The sequence below is a fragment of the Haliotis rufescens genome, unplaced genomic scaffold (genome assembly GCF_023055435.1).
Source record: "Haliotis rufescens isolate VD_foot unplaced genomic scaffold, xgHalRufe1.0.p SCAF_1, whole genome shotgun sequence".
NCBI classification, from domain to species: domain Eukaryota; kingdom Metazoa; phylum Mollusca; class Gastropoda; order Lepetellida; family Haliotidae; genus Haliotis; species Haliotis rufescens.
Genome location: NW_025963779.1, coordinates 76351891 through 76374938, shown reverse-complemented (window position 1 = coordinate 76374938; position 23048 = coordinate 76351891). Strand labels below are relative to the sequence as shown.

The 23048-nt window shown below is 43.8% G+C and overlaps 1 protein-coding gene across 2 annotated transcripts in view; it reads left to right on the top strand.

Annotated features, from left to right (window-relative positions):
- Positions 1-2499: 2499 nt before the first annotated feature.
- Positions 2500-23048, top strand: part of LOC124118461 — a 37372-nt gene continuing 16823 nt past the window's right edge. Inside the window, exons 1-8 of one of the 2 annotated variants that reach the window (XM_046480574.2) lie at positions 2500-2653; positions 4770-4877; positions 6862-6956; positions 16898-16968; positions 17670-18477; positions 19238-19323; positions 20011-20084; positions 21997-22085. In XM_046480574.2, coding sequence (XP_046336530.2) covers positions 4779-4877; positions 6862-6956; positions 16898-16968; positions 17670-18477; positions 19238-19323; positions 20011-20084; positions 21997-22085 — 1322 coding nt within the window. In that variant the 5' untranslated portion in view covers positions 2500-2653; positions 4770-4778. Of the gene's footprint in view, positions 2699-4769; positions 4878-6861; positions 6957-16897; positions 16969-17669; positions 18478-19237; positions 19324-20010; positions 20085-21996; positions 22086-23048 lie in introns of both variants that reach the window. The other variant, XM_046480573.2, reaches the window with a different exon arrangement.

The window sequence follows — 23048 nt, the reverse complement described above, 5'->3', positions numbered from 1 at the left end:
TAGGCGGACATAGTTACACACGTGCGTTTCGCCAAGGGGGAAAATGTCAGGGATCACTAGAGCTTTCCTCCAACCAAAACGCCGTCATGTAACTCCATATTATAACAATGTGCAATGGGAGTAATCGAAGTCTTCGAAAAATCATGGTATAGCGATTGCATCCTGATTGGTCGAATACCTAGAATGAAGATGATCTGATTGGTCGAAAAGTCGCCTGAGTGCATTCCTTCCCAATTGGTCGAATCGGTGCAGCTAGCCAAATATGGTAGACTCTTGCATGGGATCTACTTAATATAAAAAAATATTATTTTGTGAGGGCTGTTAGACAATAGTGAATAGGTGGTGACAGGCGACCGAATGGTACATACATCTTTGTATATGTTGTAATATTTATTTTATTTACTAACTTAAAATTACAATATACAACTTATTACACCTAATTTATTATTCAAATATTTGAACACATATCGCTACTTTTTGCTCTTTTTTGTTTGTTAATAAATAATAATGTTTTAATGACGAGAATTGGATTTAGACAAGTAGTTTCATGCCGCCCTATTGTATTTATTGGGTACATGTACCTCGCGAAACAGGAAACGCAAGAGTAGTAAAATCGTAAATATCTGACATAGTGTTGTTAACATACAAATTAATACCGAATATGAATTGGCCATTTCTGCTTGGATCGGGATTGATGTGTGTGGAAAGAATCAGGTACTGTGAAATTTGTAAAAAAGATAGATAAATCACAAAAATACAACCACGTAAGAGCCTTGCTCCGAAACACGCCAACATGACATGGCGGTGCAACATCACTTGTTGGACTATAAAAACGTTGGGTTTGCATGTCATCCCAATCTTACAGCAAGTGGCCAGCGAAAACATGCCACGACTGATGGATTTGTTTGTTTGTTTGTTCGTTCGTTTGTTTGTTTGTTGTTTAACGCCGAACTCCGCAGTATTCCAGCTATGTGACGGCGATCTGTATATAATAGAGTTTGGGCCAGATAATGCAGCGATTGACATCATGAGCATCGATCATGACATGCATCAACCAAGTCGGCGAGCCTGACCACCCGTGATCCCGTTTGTCGCCTCTTCCGACAAGCATAGTCGCCTTTTACGGCAATTTTGGGTTGCTGAAGAGCCATTCTAACCCTGATCTTCACGTGTCCAAGACTGACGGAAGCCAAACGCAACAACGCCATCGGCTGACTGCAAACAGGAGAATAATCTTCAGCTGTGGCCAGGTTTATCCACGTATCACAAAGCAACGTTACAAGAGTGTGGAACCGTTATTTGACACATCCGGTCGACCACTTATCACATAGCACAGGACAGATTCATACGTATTACGGCTTCGTCACTTCCGTTGCACGATATTGATAATGATATGTTAGTATGTTAAAGAGTTAATATGTTCATATGTTCCTTCATTGAATGTGACCAGTGAAGATTCGGGGTAGAATAGGTCTTCAGCAACCCATGCTTGTCGTTAGAGGCGACTAACGGGATCGGGTTGTCAGGCTCGCTGACTTGGTTGATGCATATGTCATCGATCCCAATTGCATGGATCGATGCTCACGATGTCAATCACTGGATTGTCTGGTCCAGACGCGATTATTTACAGACCGCCGTCATATAGCTGGAATATGGCAGAGTGCGGCGTTAAACAACAAGCGAAGAGACGCTTCAATGAATGTCACTGTAGTGTATGGAGGACTACTTCAGTTTTGACATTTCGTATTAAGCAACCAGAGAGGTATGGAGTTCTTGGAGATTATTTCTTACATTGGATTTGTTTAATAATATAATTCTTAATTCTGTAGGATATTACAACATGCACAAATTTAAAATGAGTTTGTAAGTGTATTATTAAATCTGTATTTTGATAAAGTGATAATAAAATGTAAAAATCCCTATACTTTTAAGTAAGCTTTCATGATTTTTTTTCAATACATCATAGAATAGTGTTTCGTCTGCTAGCCCATCTGGAGCCATCTGTTAAAAAATCACTAGCGGTCAATCATCCACTGGGCTGATCCGGAGAGTGGACTACCCTACTGCTAAAAGGAGTTAAAAAGAATACCAGCCTGCTCACTTTTGAGGATAATTTTACCCTGTTCCCCATAATATTGGAGGAAAAGGCCTTATATTGAAACCTAGAGTTAACAGCTAGGTATAAGTGCTTAGATTCTAACAGATTCTGACTCGCATACAGGAAATACGGTAAAACGGAATAACGCGAAAGTGGTGCCGTTTTCGCCAGATGAAATCGGTGCCGTTTTGCACCCGATCATTTAACAGATTTAACCGTTTCAATTTCATAAACGGTACATGCCACGCGATGAGCTCAGTACAAAACCCAAACCCGTGAAACGTAAAACGATAAGACTATTGAGACAAACACTGACAACACAGGAACGATGTACTCGGCACAAAAAACATACGTACAAACGCAGCAGGAAGACTCTTTGGTTCATGAGGCAAAGATGGTAGCGTTACTTCCCTGCAGCGTCTAAAGGGACTCGCAAATACAGACGTTATAAAGAAAACATTCAAGCTATGTTGCGAGTTTGTCATAAACATTTCAAAGTTCTCCAGGAATATATATGTGGGAAACGAATGAGTAGTCTGTCCGAATACGTCAAATGTAAGTCCTACATAACGTTTGAACATGTGCACTTATAATTTCCAGGTGAGATAACATAGATTTGGTTGCATGTTGCTTTTGTATGTCTTCAGTGAACTTGCCGAAGACAAGTTTGCATGGTTAGTGCTAGTGCTAGGCCAAGTGATTGAATCTCGATTGATATTGTGTTCGAACGTTCAGTTTGGTATTTGGATTATATTCTATTTAATTTGTGTCATAGCCGCAACCATATTGTATATGTTTCCTGTTTGTTGTTTACCTGTTTTGCAAAGTCGAAATAGAATGCTTCTCTGAAGTTCAGGATCTTATGATATGAAATTGAAAGAGTGTCAAGGCTTTCACTTCAGAATAACGAAGAAGAGTATGTCATCTTCACGATTGCTCTCTTGCAAATTACAATTAAGTGCTTATTTATCCCTGTTTCACCTGTTTTCGTCTACATAAAACAAATGTGGGGTAAAATTATGCACATTCCAATAAACTATTTTTATTATTCCTTCATCATGTTCATGTAAACTGTCACTCACATTTCACCGACTGCACCCTTCAAACCAAATTGTCATTTGCTGCCATTGCTGCATTTGAAGATGTGTCTTAAAGGGGCACTGATCTAAAGCAATTCCCTGGGACTGGTTGTTGCCTTTCTTATTGTTTTTTCCCCTGAGTACCCGGATGATAAAGCAGAAAGCTAGACTAGTTCGCAACCTGTGCTGCGCAATTCGTAAGCGCATTTGTCCCTCTTGTTGATAGTATAAGGGCGTATGGTCACATCTATCAACAAAATGAAATACAGTTTTAGAAATAATAAGGAAATGAAGGTATCTTTGTGCATAGCATCAGTAATGGTGACGAACTTTTGCTTGGTAATTGTGAGATTTTCGTTTACACTATTTTGACTTGCAACACAAAGTAAAAATTTCTCCTGAGCATTGCTTATTTTATCGTGTTTATATTTTTTACAGTCAAAATGGGCAAAATTTTCATTTAGGAAATTTATTAAAAGCCTGAATATTCAGTTATTTTACAAATTGACTGAAAAATATGTCCATCTGTATTATTATGATAACGAATTCCAAACATTTTTATGTTTAATATCATCACCAAGAGACTGAAAATGTTACGATGAAAAGTACATTTCTACATTGTTTGGCTTCTAATCCTTCATAATAATCTATTGTGATGTTTATAGGCCCTTTTGATCATCTTAATCAGTTTTAGTCAATCTGTTAAAGAAATAGACAGATTTTTCAGTCAAAATGACTGAAATATTTACACATTTTATAAATTGCCTGAGAGAATCACATTTTACAAATTGACTGTAATATATACACGCTTACAAAGGAAAAGACTTGTGAAAACAACAACTATCGCGCATCGAAGAATTTCCCAACCAAGACGTAGAGGAACAGGAATGAATCTGTCCAATGCTACAGCAAATGAAGGAAAACAAAATGCAAAAGTTCATGTGTGGCCCAAGATGGTTCACTGAGTGTAAAACGTCCGGTACTATAGCAGCGTCGGGGAGCATCTGGTGGGAGCGTCCGGGAGGTTTCATCAGACGAGTTTAAAAATACAGTGCAGTCAATAAAACATGTCTTTCTCAGTTTGGTAAGATCAGGAGAATATCAACTGGCGTGGGTCCTAATATTTAACGTCCGAGATCAGGAGAATATCAACTGGCGTACGTGTTTGCCATGTGCAGCAGCCAGACAATGGAAGTACCAATAACCGGAAGTTTCTTGCCGCTGTACGTGGCAGACACGTACGACAGTTGATATTCTCACGATCTTACCAAACTGAGAAAGACGTGTTTTATTGACAAGCACATAGGATGACGTCACTTATGACAGTGGTGTCATGCATTAATGTGCAATTAATGCAATCATGAGAATAGACAAATTCATCGGTTCGATGCTGAAAAGGTGAGATTTTGGGGTGTGTAAGGAACAGATTACTGCACTCGTGCCTTTCAGATACCATTGATTTTACAACTCGTTGTCCTCTGAACAAGTCGCAAGAATAAATTAAACTTCTAAGGCTGCAGTCTTGATTTATATGTACTGCCATTTGTCTGGTGGACCCTTTGTATAACACATGGAAACATTGTTGTGTGAAGGTAGCTGGGATGGAGACCGAAACTGACATTGTGCCTGATGTCGAGTCTTACAGTCCAGGGGACACTGTGTGGGCCAAGATTCCCAACTGTCCTTGGTGGCCAGCGGAGGTAAGTTCCTTCTGTGAGGATGACATTCACTATCTTTGTTCAAACAAGAAAATCCCCATTCATAATAATTGTAGTTAGATTGCACTTAAGTTCAGAGATATGTTTAATTTCTATTGGTTGGTGGTGCAGCGATAGCGCTGGTATTGGATGCCTGGGGCCCCAAATTATCAGTGCTGGGAATCAACAGGACTCAAAAATAGAGACATTTCAGTAAATTCGTGAAACATTTTATTAACCCCCACTACAAAGTGTTTGTGGGAAGGGAAGATAGGAATGGGTGGTGTCCGTTTTCTGTCTGTGGATCTGTTCATCTGTACTTCCGTCTGGGACGATTCCGCTTCTGAAACAGTTTAATATTTTATTACGAAACTTGTCATATGTTTCAAACACATGCTGAACTAGTGCCTTTGGTATTGTTCTGGTGTTTCTAAAAATATAATTTTGGTGTTTCCATGGCAACAAACAGGACTTAGACACAAATACATGTAGCGTTCGTTTCTGGAGCATAACACAGACACCGTTTGATATTGTATTGTATAACTTTTGCATATGTATAAATCACTTGCTGAACCGGTGCCTTTTGATCTTTTGGTATTTCTGAAAAAATATTGTGTTATGATGTTCATTTCTGGATCATATTTCCATAATTTGTTTCATATATTATCCGTGAAACTTTTTACCCATATTAACAGTACTGAAATTGTCATGCTATTTGGTATTTTCTACTAAAAGATCTACACAGGGTTGTCTGAGAACCATTACACTAATTACCTAAATGAGATGTATAACACTTGACAAAGGAACTGTACAAAGTATATGGTGTATGGTGAAAAAACAACCCACAAACCGCAATTTACAAGTGGCACCCGAACCAGCCTACTTCCTTACATATTGATTTCGGGGGCACGGGTGGCCCCGTCGTCCAAGGCACCACGATTAGCTGTGCAGAGTTGCGTCCCTTGGGCACACCAGAAACCTATGACTGTGGGTTCAATTCCCAGTTTGCCTCGATTATGTTTCTAGGTTTGTCAGCACCATACCCGTGCTCGTGGGTTTCACCGAAGTGGTAAACGTCTGAGACCTGCATCACTTCGGGCTTTCCACCCACAAAGCTGACACACCTTGATATAACTGTAATACTGTTAAAAGCGGCCTAACTCACTCACTCACACTCACAGTGGGTTTAATAGTTTTTGTTGTGCTTGCAATAAGGCCATTCACAAAAAGTTCCACTGATGGTATAATGTTTTTGTTCTAGAGTTACTCTCCCTTTCTTCATTTATATTACTAATACTATATTAATGACAAAATCTAATGAGCTCCATGGCTGAGGATAATGATAGCACTGTTTTCTTGTTTAAAGTTAAAAGAAATAATAGTCTTGGTTCCCACCCACATCATCATAAAGTCCACTGCACGTTTTGTTTTTATTTCCATTTTTCCCCAAAAAATAAAAAATTCCTATTACAAAAACAATGCGATCCAATATGGCACTCAGTTGCTTGTTACTTCCCTTTACATGCGCACTGCTTTACTGGGCATCTCGTGTTATGGTCATGGCAGCAATAGGACTTTGTGTGCTTGTTTATGTAGGGAGTCCCTATCCTAGGTTGATGGTACACAACTGTTTTGGCTACATACTATTTTGAACAAGCAAAAAGAAAAGAAAAAACACTGCCGCCCGCACTATATTTTCAAAAGTCATTGCCTGAGAACCAATACTTGTATATTTTAAAGCCTAAGTTAATGTTACATTATAGACATTGTTAGGGAATCTGCAGATCACTTGACCACTGGACTGGTGTGAGTGACGGATGAAGTGCCCAACTTATGACAGTGACTGTAAGATGAATTGGCTGTTCCTATCTGCAATATGGTTTCAATTCCTGATGAATTATGTTTGAATAATTTGATGGCATTTACATGATTCATTCATATTGTAATGTTCCAATGATGACTATTCCTAAATGTGTATCTCTTTCAGGTGATTGAAGAAGATAACTGCCCTTTCCCTCTTCCAGAATTTCGGAAAAAGAAAACTGTGATAGCGGTCATCAAGTTCCTCGATGAGGATTGCTTGTATGTAGACATGGTTGATTATTTTACCTATTGCTCATGTTATCATGTATTCTTAGAGTTCACTTTCCCCTCATATTAACATCATTAAGCAAACCATTGTGATATATCTGCTGGAACAGAATTATTACTTATTATTCATGTGTTGGGAAGAAAAACAATTTTTTTTACCTTGTCCTGACTCATACAATTTTGCTTATGTCTACTTATTCCTGATACGTAGTGGAAACGTCTTGTGCAGTGTTACCAGCGAACATAAAACATCTCACCCAAATGCAGCCTTCTCATGCACAAACGCACCGGAAACCACTATGATCAAGCAAACTGACTCTTCATCATCCCAGCTATTTGGTTGGGAATTTTCTTGTGCCTTTATAATCCAAACCATCCTTGTTCAACTTGGCTTTTTTGCCTAACTGTTTTGTTCAGATATTCTTTGTGAAACATTCCTTCATCATATTCAATGATTATTTTTGAATTTTGGTTTTGCTCTTTTGGTTCTTTGAATTTTCCCCTTGTTTTTATAACGAAAACGTGTACCGAGTGTCATCTGTGTTTCTACAGTTGTGATCCCCACCCCATTTGCTCTACCTGCATGATACACCACTGTACGTCAGACGATAAATGACACTTCTGCTCCACTTTGGCTTGGGAAGAATTCGCTGAATATCTGAATATATCTATGTCATCGAGAGAAAGAAGATCAACAGAGAGACTCTTCATAATATGATTTATAGACAGAGACCTTCTCTAAGAAGAAAATGAAAAAATGGGATTTGACATTGAAGATGAAATTGAGATTGATCTTCCCTCGTCGCAGACAGCCCCCGTTGTCTCAGCTGAGACTTCTTATGTTGGCACTAGGAGTGTCAACTTTCTACACCTGCGTGCAGTCTACTACAACCACAGCTTTCTCTGAAGTCACGTTGGTCTTCCACAGCCTCTATCCCCAATGCTTCCGACCTCCGCCAAAGACGAGGACACCTTGAACCTGACCATAATGAGAAATCACCTCAGTCTGAAGATTTTTCCATCATTCTATGAGGATCATGAGATGTTGGCATGGGTTGCTGATGGCCTCCCCATTTCATCACTCTCCAGAGATACTCCTACTAGTGAGTCCTACTTCATCAACGGAGATGATATCAACACCTTGACCATTTTTCTGATCTAGCAAATCTCACTGATCTCTGCTTTTGCGAAGGCCACCTGTCCCCATGGTTTGTAAAACAAATGATAAAACAGGAAGATTATCTGGCAAAAATTGATCTTCAAGATGCAAGCCTTCATATTCCAGTTTATTCAGCCACCTGGAAATATCAGCACTCCCTCAACAAGGGCCAACATTACCAATAGGGAGTCCTGCCCTTTGGAATTTAGACGTCCCCATGGTTAATTACATGGGTGACCAAATCATACGTAGCCTTTCTTCATAAGAGGATCTGTTGCGCTTTTTCCCTGGATGATGGGATTGAAGCTCATCAACAAGCAGAGCTACTGGCTTCAACTGAATTTCAGTCTGAAACTACTAACACAGTTAGGATGGTTAGTCAATTACAAGAAGTCTGATCTCCAACCACCCTATGATCTCAAGTTTCTGACAGGGCAGAACCTTATTCAAGTTCCAGAAGGTCATTGGATAAAAATCCAAAGTCATCTTCCAGCAGCAATTCCCAAACGAATATCAGTCAACCAGTGGCAGGTGACCCTAGGTCTACTCACTTCTGCCCCAGCCTTGACAGTATGGGGCAGACTTCACCTGTGTCCCTTACAAAGATTCCTCAAACCATTCCTAGATCAACAAGAACTAAAACTTTGACTTCCACAACACCTGAAGAAACAAGTTGACAGTTTGCGGAGGAACCTACTTGAATGAGCCTGAATACAATAAACATCTATTTGTAGACGCCTCACTCCAAGGATGGGGTGACTCCTCACCTCGGAAGTCACGTCGGGGCTGTGGTCTGCAAAAGAAAAGCTCTTCCACGTCAACCATCTGGAGTTCGAAGCAGTAATCTTGGCAATATGTCATTGGGCTCCACAGTTGAGAGGCAGGAATCTGATGATAAGAACAGACAACTCAGCTGTCAACATGGTCGGCAACCCTTCTGAGGTTAACATTTCAGCTGTACAAGTTAACAGACAGCCTCAATCTAAAAGTCAAAGCAAGGCACATCTCTGTAGTATCCAATGTCTTTGCTGACACCCTGTCCAAACCATCACTACCGTCGCCAACAGAATGATGCTCCATCCAGAAGCAATTCAACTGGCAACAAGGGAAGGAAGTTTTCCATTGCCGGACCTATTTGCAACCAGGTTCAACAAACAGATAGCAACCTTCAAATCCTCAGTACCAGACCCTCTAGCTCTGCCCAACGATGGGCTGGCAATATCATGGGAGGGGCTTCATGCTTAGGGGCCGTCCATTTCATATGCTAGTGGAGGGTACTTGTATTTTATTGAAGAGATAAAATTTGTTCCCAAAAATTCTTGAAAATAATTATTATGCTCATAATGTTGGGAAAAATAAATTGTCTGCCACAAAAATTACATTGTTGCAATGTGTTTATATGAAAAAATGTTTTGGCTCATAGTTTTAATTTGAAAATATCTGGTTTTGCAGCTGTAAAATTATCTGGTCGCCATACAAAATCCCGGGATATCAAATGGTATGCATTCCCACCACCAGCTCTGTTACAACAGGTTTTACAGAAGATCATTCAAACGAAGAACTTTCTATTGCTTTTTGTTGCACCTTATTGGCCAGTGAGAACAGAGTTCCCAGACCTTGTAATAGCATGAAAACCAACACTGAAGGTCCTGAACTGGCCAAATCTGCTTCTTCATTCACACTCAAAACAAGTTCATCCATGACCGGAACTCAACGAGTTTCATGTATGGAGCATATTACATATCACAGGATGAGGTTTCTCTCCAGGGCAGCTTAGGCAGTCTCCTTGGCCCTTCGCAGATCCACAAGGAACTTGTACAACGATAAGTGGAAGAAATTTGACCAATTCGCAAGAACAAAAGAGTTCACAGGAGCAAAGCTACCTGACCCCAGGTGACAGATTTCTTGTGTCATCATACGGGTTCAACCTAAGGGACTTATTTGGCAACAATCAGCTCTGTGTTAACTATGGCTAACGGAGAACAACTCAGTAAGGCTCCTGAACTGATAGCCCTACTGAGATCCTACTAAGTTGATAACTTCGAACATTTGACACAAAAGCAGCACTTAGCAGCCAGAATGTCAGAACTCCATGCAATCGCCTTCCTGGTACCAGGTTTGACAGCGGTGAACACGCATCTGCTTGTAGTTGGGGTAATGAAGTCTGCACTGAACCAACCCCTTTGTGTGTATCACATGTTTAGGCGCAGTGGGGTAGCCGAGTGGTTAAAGCATACGTCTTCACACCGAAGACCCAGGTTTGATTTCCCACATGGGTACATTGTATGAACCATTTCTGGTGTCCTTGCAGCGATATTGCTGGAATATTGCTAAGCGCTGCATAAAGCCATACTCACTCACTCACTTACCCATTCACTCACTCACTCACTCACTCACTCACTCACTCACTCACTCACTGTATCACATGTTTGTAGAAGTTGAAATCATGTCATGTGAATGGCTGGAATTGAGAGTGCATATAACTTCTTATTAAGGTAGTTTCATGGGACTTTCTGTATTTTGCTTACGGCATATTTTTTTCAAAACCGAAATTGATGTCATTAAACTGTAAGTACTTATCTTGGGGTAGATAGAGGCACAGGACTAATTCTCTTTCTGATTAAATCCTCCTTGGGGCACTTATTGCATTTTCCTTGCTCAAGAAAATCTATATGACATAGTTGTAACCATTTTCCTTAATAAAAAATGTTACCACACAAAAAACTTCGTTTTTGTATGATATACGACCACCCTTACGGGGCCTCACCCCCAACAGCGCCTCACGCCAGGGGGAGCAACTCTCACCCAAATCACTTTCCTTATGTCATCTGTAAGAGACAGACGTGTTGATTTTTCACACAAGACAAAAATAAGAGAAATCTATCGTTCGACAAGAACCATGGCTGACCAAACTGTATGTATGGTACATTTCTTTCTTTGCCAAGGCGTAATACCTCGCATTGTGAAGTTATAGAGTTGTAATAATACGCCACGTGCACGGTACCTTTGAATTCAAATGGCCGTAATGGCGTCCATATTGTAGTTCCACGGGCTGATACATGTAACACCAAGGCCATTAAGAACGCTGCCGAATATGTCTGGCGGAGGACATTGCCTTTACCCCCCGGGGCCCCCAAAAGAGACAAGTTGACTTGTTCCACTTTAAAGAGGTCTATTAAAGGCGGGGGTAGATATCAGATCTACTAAGACATCCCCCCCCCTCCCCATCTAAAAAGGGTAAAAAAGCTGCCGAGATTGTCTCCCCTGCTCCCTCTCCGGGGGCCGGGGGAGAAGGCTCGAGGGTCCCCGTAGTAAGCACTGCACCCTCTCCTGCACTGTCTTTGGCAGACTTTTCTGCGTTACTTAAGTCGCAGATGGCGTCGATGATGGAGGAGGTAAAGTCTCAGCTCCGAGAGGAGATGCGGACCGAGCCTTCCCCGTTGTCGGCGCCGGACGCGGCTTCGAGACCTTGTGATATGCCCGGCGTCAGCCGAGGCAGTCAACTTGGTCTCGGGGACGATCTCAGACCGGGCTTCGGCGCCGGCTCGAGGTCGCTCCCCAGCGGAGGGGTGGCGGGCGCCGGCCCGTGCACTACCGACGCACAATTTTTCCCTAGCGGAGCCAGACGCCTCTTCCGAGGCCGAGGCTTTCACTAGTGGATTCGTAGCCCGGAGCCAGGGGGGTTCCCTTGGTCTCGGGGACGATCCGAGACCGAGCTCCGGCTCGAGGTCGCTCCCCAGCGTAGTGGTGGCGGGCACCGGCCCGTGCACTACCGACGCACAATTTTCCCTAGCGGAGCCAGACGCCTCTTCCGAGGCCGAGGCGTCCACTAGTGGATACCTAGCCCGGAGCCAGGTTGGTTCCCTTTGTCTCGGGGACGATCCGAGACCGAGCTTCGGCTCCGGCTCGAGGTCGCTCCCCAGCGTAGTGGTGGCGGGCACCGGCCCGTGCACTACCGACGCACAATTTACCCTAGCGGAGCCAGACGCCTCTTCCGAGGCCAAGGCTTTCACTAGTGGATACCTAGCCCAGTGCCAGGTGGGTTCCCTTGAACCTCCGGCACCTCGGCACCGGGACTCGGCCTCGGGCCGGGTGCAGAGACACGTGCGGGACAGGATTGTCCATGTACTGCCTCAGGTTGCTGCGCCCATGCCAGAGTCGGAGACACCCAACTTGACTAAGGTCAAGCAGGGCCGGCGGTTGCCCCCCCTTTCCCGTGTGCGGTGCGGAGTTGAAGGCTGCTTACATATGCTTCGAGGAGCAATATCATAATGCATGCCAACAGCTCCGTGTGTCCGTACACTCCGCGTATCTGTCGGCTGTACAGAGGGAGTTAGCGGGAGAGGGGCCGGCCGACTCTTCGGAGTTGGCCGCGCAACTAACATTATCTTGCGCGGGACGCTATTCGTAGCTGTGCATCGCAGATGATGTGCGCTGTTATGTGCATGCGCAGGCGGTGGATGTCGGTATCTAAATACTCGACTTACACACGCCAAGACCTACTTGCTTTGCCGTATAAGAGGGTGCCACCCTCTTCCCTGGGGCTCAGCAGGCGGTCCGAGAGGCTGCTCAATTGTATACTTCCATCAAAGACTCATAAGGCCTTGTTGGAGGTACCAAGCGTTAAAACCGCGTAAGCGGGCCTCTCCAATTGTCCCCTCCTACGCTAACGCACGGGTCAGACGTCCACACCTGCTTGGAAGCCGCCGCTTCCTTCAGGTATAAGGGCGCCGTGAGGAGCAAGAGAGGCACGGGCCGGGGCAAGGCAGCTGGTCGAGGCCAACAGCTTTTTCGCGGGGCTGGGAACGATGGGTTCCCATTAGCGCCCGAAGAGCCCCGGGTGAACCCATAGTGGCAAGTTATCGGGAAAACTCATCCGCTCCTCCACTTTTCCGGGATAAAGCACACACCGGTGCCTGCTACCCGAGAGAAGGCGGAATTCCTCCGTGCCGAGGTCGACGCACTTCTTATGAAAGCTGCGATCGAACCGGGTCCCGAGGGACAGGAAAGCGAGGGCTTCTACTCGACTTGTTTCCTAGTCACCAAACAGTGATCTCAACTGTCGAGACAGGAGAATGGCTAACGTCAATAGACTTAAAATACGCCTATCTCCACATACCAATACATCCAGAGTTCAAGAAATACCTGAGGTTTTCTTTCGACGGGAGGTGTTATCAGTTCAGGGTTCTACCATTCGGGATCTCCACGGCCCCGAGGGTGTTCACCAAGCTGATGTTGATTCCCGCCCAAGTGGCCAGGTCAAAAGGTCGGTTCTGCCATCCGTACCTCGACGACTAGGTTACTAAGAGCTCTATTGCAATCCCTGAGTCAGATAGCTACACAACAAGTGATAGATATTCTGATCACTCTAGGGTGGATGGTCAATCTCAAGAAGTCAGATCTGAGCCCCACTCAGAATCTAGTCTTCCTAGTGGCTAATTTCAACACGGTGAGAGGACGTGTATCTCTGTCACAAGATATCAAGTCCCTTAAGCGCAAGTCACACTGCTCGTACATGGCTCCAGTTACTGGACAACATGGCGGCGACAGTGGATTTGGTCTGGCGGGCGCGCTTGAGAATGAGTCCCATTCAACAAGCACTCCGTCGACTTTGGGCGAACTCGGAAGATCTCGAGACTGTGCTCGAGACTCCGTAGTGGCTCATTACACACCTCCAGTGGTGGACCGAGGTCGGGAATCACTCCCGTTCCGTCTCTCACAGTTCAAACAGCGCGTCACTCTCCGGCTGGGGAGGCGTTCTGAATGATCACACTGCCTCGGGACTATGGTCCCAGCAGGAGATCAAACTGCATATCAATGTGCTAGAACTGAGAGCGGTCAGGTTGGTGTTCCAACGCTTCCCGGATCTGCTTCGTGGCCAAGTGGTTCGTCTAGAGATGGACAACCAAACGGCAATGACTTACATCCGGAAGCAGGGGGGAACGGCGTCTCCGTCGCTTCGACGAAAGACGTGGCAGTTCCTACTATAGTGCGACTCTCACGATATCAGGGTGCTACCTGTTTATCTCCCGGGGGTGGACAACGTCCGTGCGGACGCTCTGTCTTGCCGGATCCTCGCTCCTCACGAGTGGAGGCTCGACCCGGGGATATTCGGGATTTTCTCCCTGTTATACAGGTCGTTACAGGTGGATCTGTTTGCGTCTGGGTTAAATAACCAGACACCAACGTTCTGCTCCCGAGTCCACGACCCGAGGTCGGTGGCACCGGACGCCTTTCAGCTAGATTGGACGGACAGTTCTGTGGGCATTCTCCCCAGTACCTCTGATTTCCAAGGTCCTGTCTCAGCTAGGCACTCAGCCTGCGCGACTAATTGTGCTCCTGGCACCTCTTTAGTCGGCGCAGAGTGGGTTTCCAGTAATACTCAGGTTTCTGGCTCAGCCTCCTGTTATATTACCTTTACGACCGGACCTCCTATCCCAGAACGGGGCCCTCCACCCGAATCTCAGGATTCAATGGGTGGCTTGGCCACTGTCAGGAATCGCCTCCAGAAGAGCGGTATTCCTGCACGAGTTGCAGACACAATACTGGCTTCGCGGAGGGATTCGACAAACGTTCAGTACGATAGATAGGCCTGCTATGCGCCCAGGTGTGTCGATAGAGGGATTGCAGATCTTTTTTCTGCAGATCTCGTATCCGTGCTTGAGTTTCTCCAGTCGCGACTAGATGACGGCCTGGCCGCATCAACAGTCCGAGGGTACTCTACAGCTATCGCAGCTTTTCACGTCCCTGTCGACGGGGCACTTCTGGGTGCACACCCATTAGTGCAGCGCTTTTTAGCAGGTGTGGACAGGATCCGACCGCCAGTCCGGCGGATCAGTCCCCCTTGGGACTTGTCAATCATTCTAGATTGGCTGTCCGGTCCTTCCTTTCGGGATCTGTCGTCTCTCTCTCTTCAGCTGTTGAGCTGGGAGACGGCGTTCCTTGTGGTGGTAACGTCCGGCAGACGGGTAGGCGACATTTGTGTTATGTCAGCCGATCCCAAAATAACTGTCTTCCATGGGGTCGATAAATATCACCGGGACAGTCAGTTTTCGTCTACCGGACTATTACCGTCCTAGGGTCGCACACGATTCCACGTGAACGGCTCATATTGAGCTACCCGCTCTGTCACAGCCTTCCTCGTCGGGGACCACTGCAAGACATGCTCATGTCTTGGATGTCCGCACGACTCTCAAGGCCTATATCAGCAGAAATATGGGTGTCCGTAAGGATAACCAACTATTTTGCTGTTACTGCGGTAGGAAGGTTGGCTCACCTGCGAGTCAACAATCTATCTCGAGGTGGATAGTTTCAAACATTTGTACAGCGTATACGCTTACAGGCAGGGACCCCCCTACCAGGTTGAAGGCTCATTAGGTTAGAGCAGTGGCTGCGTCAAAAGCGTACGCCGCGGCTCTGCCCATTGAGCAGATCTGCTCCGCGGCTATTTGGAGCCAGCCGAGCACGATTCATCAAACCTTACCAACTCGACAAACACTCAAGCGAGCGTACTCGGTTTGGTCAGTCAGTTCTCCGAACTGGGCAAAGTTCTAATCTCTAGCTGATTGAGCATTCGAGATTTTAGACAGTCTTCCGGTTATACTGCTCAGTAATGGTCCGGATTTTATCTTCTGCGGTCGATAAATATCAGTCCTTACTACTCGATAATACTCGTATTTTGCGCACGCACTCCTTCGATCCTCGGGGACCCTCTGGTCTAGCTCAGCGCTGGTTATGGTCTCTCGTGATCTACGCCCTTATATCACTTGTTCAAAAAAGTGGGGGGGGGTGGGAGGTGTTTCGAGTTCTCAACTTATGACAAGCCGCAAAAACAGGCTTTATCATAATATATGGTCGACCACGCCCTGTCTCTAGCCCCCGCCTTTCGACGGTGGTGCCTCACGATAAGGTTGGTTCCATTTATTGAACTCAATATTTTATTCTGTTGAATAATCAAATACGATGTATTTATTTACGCCTGTTGCTGACGGATGCCACTTCCTAGATTATCTTTGGGAGTCTGTCTTGATGCAATAAGTGCCCCAAGGAGGATTTAATCAGAAAGAGAATTTTACAAACCTGTAGAGGTTATGAATTCTCTGATGAAATCCTCCTTGGGGCACGGCCACCCACCTCCCCACATTCCGTCAGCATTTGACATATGGAAAGTGATTTGGGTGAGAGTTGCTCCCCCTGGCGTGAGGCGCCGTTGGGGGTGAGGCCCCGTAAGGGTGGTCGTATATCATACAAAAACGAAGTTTTTTGTGTGGTAACATTTTTTATTAAGGAAAATGGTTACAACTATGTCATATAGATTTTCTTGAGCAAGGAAAATGCAATAAGTGCCCCAAGGAGGATTTCATCAGAGAATTCATAACCTCTACAGGTTTGTAAAAGTTGTACTGCATTTGACAGCATTAGGGATCAAATATAAAAATAGGCAGATATTGATGAAGTCAGCTGTCACTTGATTTGGAATGTTTTAGCTAGAAAAGTTTTGGGGCTTTCAGGAAAGGCGGGTATGGGGCTGCTTCTGTTCTTGCATGTAATGCAAACCCCTTTCTAGTTCATCCAATAAGGTGAGCTTCTGTACCTCTGGGTGGAAGTCAATGCCAGAACTACTTGGCATATTTAGGTGGAGATAAATAGAATCAGGCAATTTTTAATAAGTCGTAATCAGATGAAGTTGTGTGATGAAGTCAGGAATGTGACCGATCAAATTATATTTCTATGTTTGATCATGTGGATAGTAATCAATGATTGTATGTTTCAGTTACTGCATCAATTCTGTGGACCATATCAAGCCCTTGCTATGCCCACGCTATGAGGAATATATACTTAAAGGTACATACACTCACATTGTAATTAATTAACCTGTCAATATTTAAGTTAGTGATATTGGGTAGTGGATGCAAGTGATGCAGAAATTACTTTGGTTGTAGCAACCACACCACTACTAAAGGAAGTATTTATGGCATGTATGAAAAGGTACTACTTTCTGACTGCTGACTGGTTGACTGTTACAGATACTGATATTAGGCAATTTATGCTTCAAAACTCTGAGATTTGTTCCTAGATATACAGTCTAACACTGCTGGCTCGAAGTTGTAGGGACCTACGTGAATACTTCGAGTTATGTGAGGTTTGACAGAACCGAAAATGATGAATAAAGAAGGAATACTCAGGAATCAAACTTTTACTTCGACACAACTGTACTTTCGACAGATCAAAGTTCAACACAACAGTGTTTGACTTTATAAGGTGCTGCAATTTGCTGTGCAGAGTTTAGTTCCTTTGTCATGCCAGGAACATAGACATATGTCCGAATGTTGGTACACCCTGATTATATTTCCAGGTTTGTCAGCACCATACCTGTGTTTGTTGGTTTCACCAAAGTGGTCAACATCTGAAACCTGGATCCCTTGGGGTTTCCTCCCACATGACACTGACACGCCGGATGTAACTGGAATACTGTTCAAAGCGGCGTTAAACCCAACTCACTCACTCACTTTCACTCGCTCAACTAGCTGATTTGTTTATTTTAGGAGAGAAAGAAAAGAGAGAGAGTCTAAGGGTAAAGTTTGGTCCAGCAGTGAGGTTGGGCCTTCAAAGGGTGGGGGTTGTCTCCCCTACCCAGGGGGAGACAACTAGAAGTGACCAGTGCCAGATGCTCTCACATCATACAGAAAATAGGCAGGAGACTGACAACACTGAACACAACCTGTGTACACAACAGGAGCATGTAGATGTCAAGTGCCCAGAGACAGAACACAGTGATCCTGAGAACAATAACACAGAACCGGAAGAGCACCAGACCATTGGTGCAGATGAGCAGTGCAGGGAGACAGAGCCCACAGAACTTCCGAGAGGGTCCCGAGTGAGACGGCAGGTTCAGAAGTTTGTCGCACGACATCCTGATCCTCTTCCTAGAGTCAAGAAGGGACAAAAAAGACGTACCGTGTCCACAGGCTCTGTGCCATCAAGTCGACGGAAAATTCGAAATTGTAGCATTGATGCAAACTCACCAACTATACCATATCCTTCGCAAAGAATTGTTGCTATTGAAACTGCGAAGTCAAGTCTTGTGGCTCGGCTAGATGTACAAAACTCCCTGGGTGTGGCAGTAAAAAGATCTCTTGAAAGTGAGTATTCATCTACAGCTTCAGTGAACAGCACTCCTGACCAGTCAGTCTCAGGCTGGTCAGTGGGGACTCAGTGTAACCTGTCAGAGAGGCTGCTGGTGCCAGACACAATGACCCCAGCTGGACATGGGACTGGGGATGAGATGGAGGATGAGGAAAATGGCAGTCAAGATGACAACAGGGCTTTCGTGTTCCCTCGCAACAGTTCAAGGTAAGTCACGAATTTGAGGGGTTTTGAAAAGCCCCTTGAGAATATCAGATAGAATAGGGGTCCAATAGCTGCATGCTTGTCATGAAAGCTGACGAATCAGGATTGGAAGGTTCCATTGCCCCAACATCAAGTGTTGTTGCTTATCCTGTCATCTCTGGCTTACCTGGCCATTGGTGAATTATATAGATGGAGCCTAAAACAACATTCACTCAGTTTGTATAATAATCATTCCCTGAGGGTATTTGTTTGAACATTTTGAAGTCACGTGATTCTGTGTTAAAACCTAGGATGTTGTCATTGAAGATATCTTTTTCAAACTGGGGGCACGCCAGAAACCTATGATTGTGGGTTCGAATCCCGGTTCCCCCCGATTATGTTTCTAGGTTTGTCAGCACCATACCCGTGCTCGTGGGTTTCACTGAAGTGGTAAACGTCTGAGACCTGCATCATTTCCGGCTTTTCTCCCACATTAAGCTGACACGTCGCGATATAACTGTAATGCTGTTAAAAGCGGCGTTAAACCCAACTCACTCACTCACTCTTTTAATTGATATTAAATATATTATGATTGAATGTGATAAGCCAATGTTTGATAAGAGGAAGACACCATGAGTTAAATCTGATTACTTCATACCTCATTTTGTACCAATAGATTCTGAAAAATTTTGAGAGAAAAGGGGTTTTGCTCCCATGATGATATTTATACTAGTCATAGGAGCAGTTGTCAAGCATATCCTGTTGACAATGCTTATTGTTACAGTGTGTCTACATATGACTCCAATCTTGACACCGAATCCTCAGAATCAGATGATGAGCTTCCTGAGGGATTGTCCCCATCAATTGTTGGTAGGTTTTGTTTGTTGTTTAACGCCACACTCAGCGATATTCCAGCTATATGATGGTGGTCTGTAAGTAATCAAGTCTGGCCCAGACAATCCAGTGATTGACATCATGAGCATCAATATGCATGTGAGGCAGGTCTTGAGTATTATCGTACAAGTGGTGTGTGCTCTTCAGACATACACCTTGAAAGGTTTCTTCATATTTGTATAACAGATGGTCAGGATCTGTGACTTTGCTGATTGTTTGTCATTGTGCCCTGAATGATGGTCATATTTTCAGTCACTGGTTTGTCTAGTCCAGACTTGAAAATCGACAGGCCACTGTGATATTGCAGGAATATTGCTGACTGCAATTTTTGTTATTTCAACTGAAGGTACCTAGCGCTACGTTGAAAACACAGTCTTTTTATCTTCTTCGTTATAGCCACTTCCTGGTCTGGTCTTCTTTTCATTATGTGGAATGGAACTTTGATTATTTAAGACAATGTTTCATGTCAGGATGTCAGTCGATGCCAAATATTTTGAGATTATTATTATTTTCAAACCAGTTTTCACTATTGGCATCATGACAAAAGAAAATCTGTTGGGTTTTTTTTCTACCCAGGTTTCGACTTTTAATGTCGGCTGACCCTTAATTATGTCAAACATAGTAGAAAATAAGATATTTACTGTATCTCTTCAATTGTAACAGACACATCGTCCCTACCCACAGTGAGAGACGTGGTGTGGGTCAAGTACAGGCAGTGCCCCTTCTGGCCGGCAGTGGTGAGTACATTACAGTGTCCAGGGCCGTGCTCAACTGAATCAGATCCTGGCTGACATGGCTTTACAGCAACTCTGCTATTTGTATGTACATTGTCTGAGTTTCATGAAATCGGGCAATGGCATGAAATATACATTTGTAGTGCTATTTGGTGATTACTGCCTACTGTTTTAATATGTCAGTTGTGATACAATGTGATTGTATTGCAGTTTTGATACATCTATTGCAATGATATGCATTAGTTAAATGTCTGCTTTTATCGTCCTCGCCACAATGAATATTTCCTTGCATTATCTGACATGTGCACGGGGCCTGCGCCACCTCCAAGTCCAAGTCCTAGATTCAATTGTTTGTTGGAGTTAGGGAGTTGAGGGAGGCATCTCTGATTATTGACTGACATAAATATATGAAGATGTTTGTTTTATTTTGTTCTAATGAAGGAAAACAAAGCTGAAAGTTTTCACTATTCCGATTTGTACATATTAATGTTCATATTGTTAACACTGATACATGGAGCCAAAATCTTAGATCTGTATATCTTTTCTTCCGGTTTATAGACTAAATACAATTTAGAAAATGATGCTTTTTACTGTAAGTTATACCTAGAAGAAGAAAACGAAAACAATTGACTGCATTTTATCAGCATATCATCGGACAGTTGCCAGAACAAATGGCGAGGTGAAACTGAGCATTACTTCTCTTGTTCTATTCTGTTCACTGTTCCTCATAATCTCTATAGCAAACCTTCCTTCATCTCCGCCCAATCTTATAAGGCGCTGCAATTCGCTGTGCAGAGTTGCATCCCTTGGGCACGCCAGAAACCTGTGATTCTGGGTTCGGATCTCGGTTGGCCTGATTATGTTTCTAGGTTTGTCAGCACCATACCCCTGCGTGTGGGTATTACCAAAGTGGTAAACGTCTGAGACCTGCATCACTTCAGGCTTTCCTCTCACATGAAGCTGACATGCTGTGGTATAACCCAATTCACTCACTCACTCTCTCCAAACACATCAGTGTATAATGTGAACACTTTGCTGAAAAGTCACTTGTCACTTAACGCTCAGGGCCATGCAACTCTAGTGATGGGAGTAATCAGAATATAATTGTACCTCTCTTGATCCAAATGACAACAGCCATTGGACCAGACCCTTTAACTGTTCTCTCATCACGTGAAGCTAGGCATCATTGGTCGTGTAGGGTAGGTGGATGGGTGACTGGTGTCAGCTTGACTCCTGATAGTTTCTAGGGTTGGGGTTCAGTCCTAGCCACCACTGTAACACATGTTGTTGTTGTTTGTTGTTTGTTATTTGTTGTTTAACGCCGAACTCAGCAATATTCCAGCTATATGACAGCGGTCTGTAAATTATCGAGTCTTGACCAGACAATCCAGTGATTGACATCATAAGCATCGATCCATGCAAATAGACACGATGCCATGCATCATCCAAGTCAGCGAGCCTGACCGACCGATCCCTTTAGTCGCCTTTTACAGCAAGCATGGGTTGCTGAAGACCTACTCTACCCCAGATCTTCACGGGTCCTGTAACACATGTAACATGTGGTGTCTCCTTAGGCAGGTGACTTTGTTCGAAATATGCCTCTGTTCTCCCAGCAGTGAATGGGTAAGTGGTGGGATGAGATCATAATGTTAACTTTCCAGCATCTATCAGGTAGCTTGGGTTGTATTCTCCTCAGGAAGCTGAAAATGTCATTGGCAAGAATACTGATCCATTGAACGGGATAATAATGGTGTAGCACTTTCAGCACAGCAGTGTGTGGAATCTAGCCCATTATAAATATACTTATTATGATTTATCCCTTATGAAAAATGGAAACATGATCGTTACTTTAGTAGTACTTTAGTAGCAATTAGAGAAAAGAGATGACGACATTTGTGATTTTGTTTATGTAAAGGTGAGAAGGATCCAGGACAGTAAAGGGAAGAAAGGTCCAAAGAAAATCCAGGTCCAGTTTCTCGGGAACACGGGTCACTTCCGAGAAAAGTAAGTCTCTTTGACACTTGTGTAACAAGGTATTCATTTCTGTGTTTCTAATCATGCTGGTATTAATATTCCACACAACTGGGACAGTCAAACCTGATGATTAGAACAGGCTGTTGTAATGGCGGAATCGTGAGAACCTGTTGAGTCTACTTCCTGAATCAACAGATTCGAGTGATTTTTAATTTTTAATCATGTTATGGTTGATATATAATTTCTCTATAATTTGGCGGGGCGGTCGGGTAGCCTTGTGGTTAAAGCGTTCGCTCGTCATGCCGAAGACCCGGGTTCGATTCCCGACATGGGTACAATGTGTGAAGCCCATTTAAGGTGTCCCCCGCCGTGATATTGCTGGAATATTGCTAAAAGCGGCGTTAAACCATACTCACTCACTCACTCTATAATTTGGCCTAGTTGTGTCAATTTTTAGACATTCAAAATGGCCAGTGAATTCCTTGTTCAGAATGAACTGCAAAACCAATTGCTTGACATCATCATAATGGTGTAATTAAGGGATAAATGAGTTCAGATTTTATGTATTTGCACGAGTTTTTCAACCATTAACTAGCCAAGAATTAATGCAACTGTCTTAGACACATCTTCTGATTACCAAAGCATTGTTTTGAGACTTAATACCAAACTGTCCGAATTAAAGACTTATGTACTTATACAACAGAATGTGCATGTAATATACAGTGGAATCTGCCTATACAGTGGAATCTGCCTAAACCAGACTTGCACTGGGTCAAGAGTTTAGTGAAGTTTAGGGAGCAGTCTAGATTAGACAGAAATCATATTGTAGCAAGAGTAAAGCAATATTCCAGTTGTTCGACAGCAGCCTGTAAATAATTGAGTTTGGGCCAGACAATCTAGTGGTTGATATAAATGAAACATCTTAAACAGTCATGGTACAATGACACGCCATCAACAAGGTCACTGAGTCTAACCACCCAATCCATTAAGTCA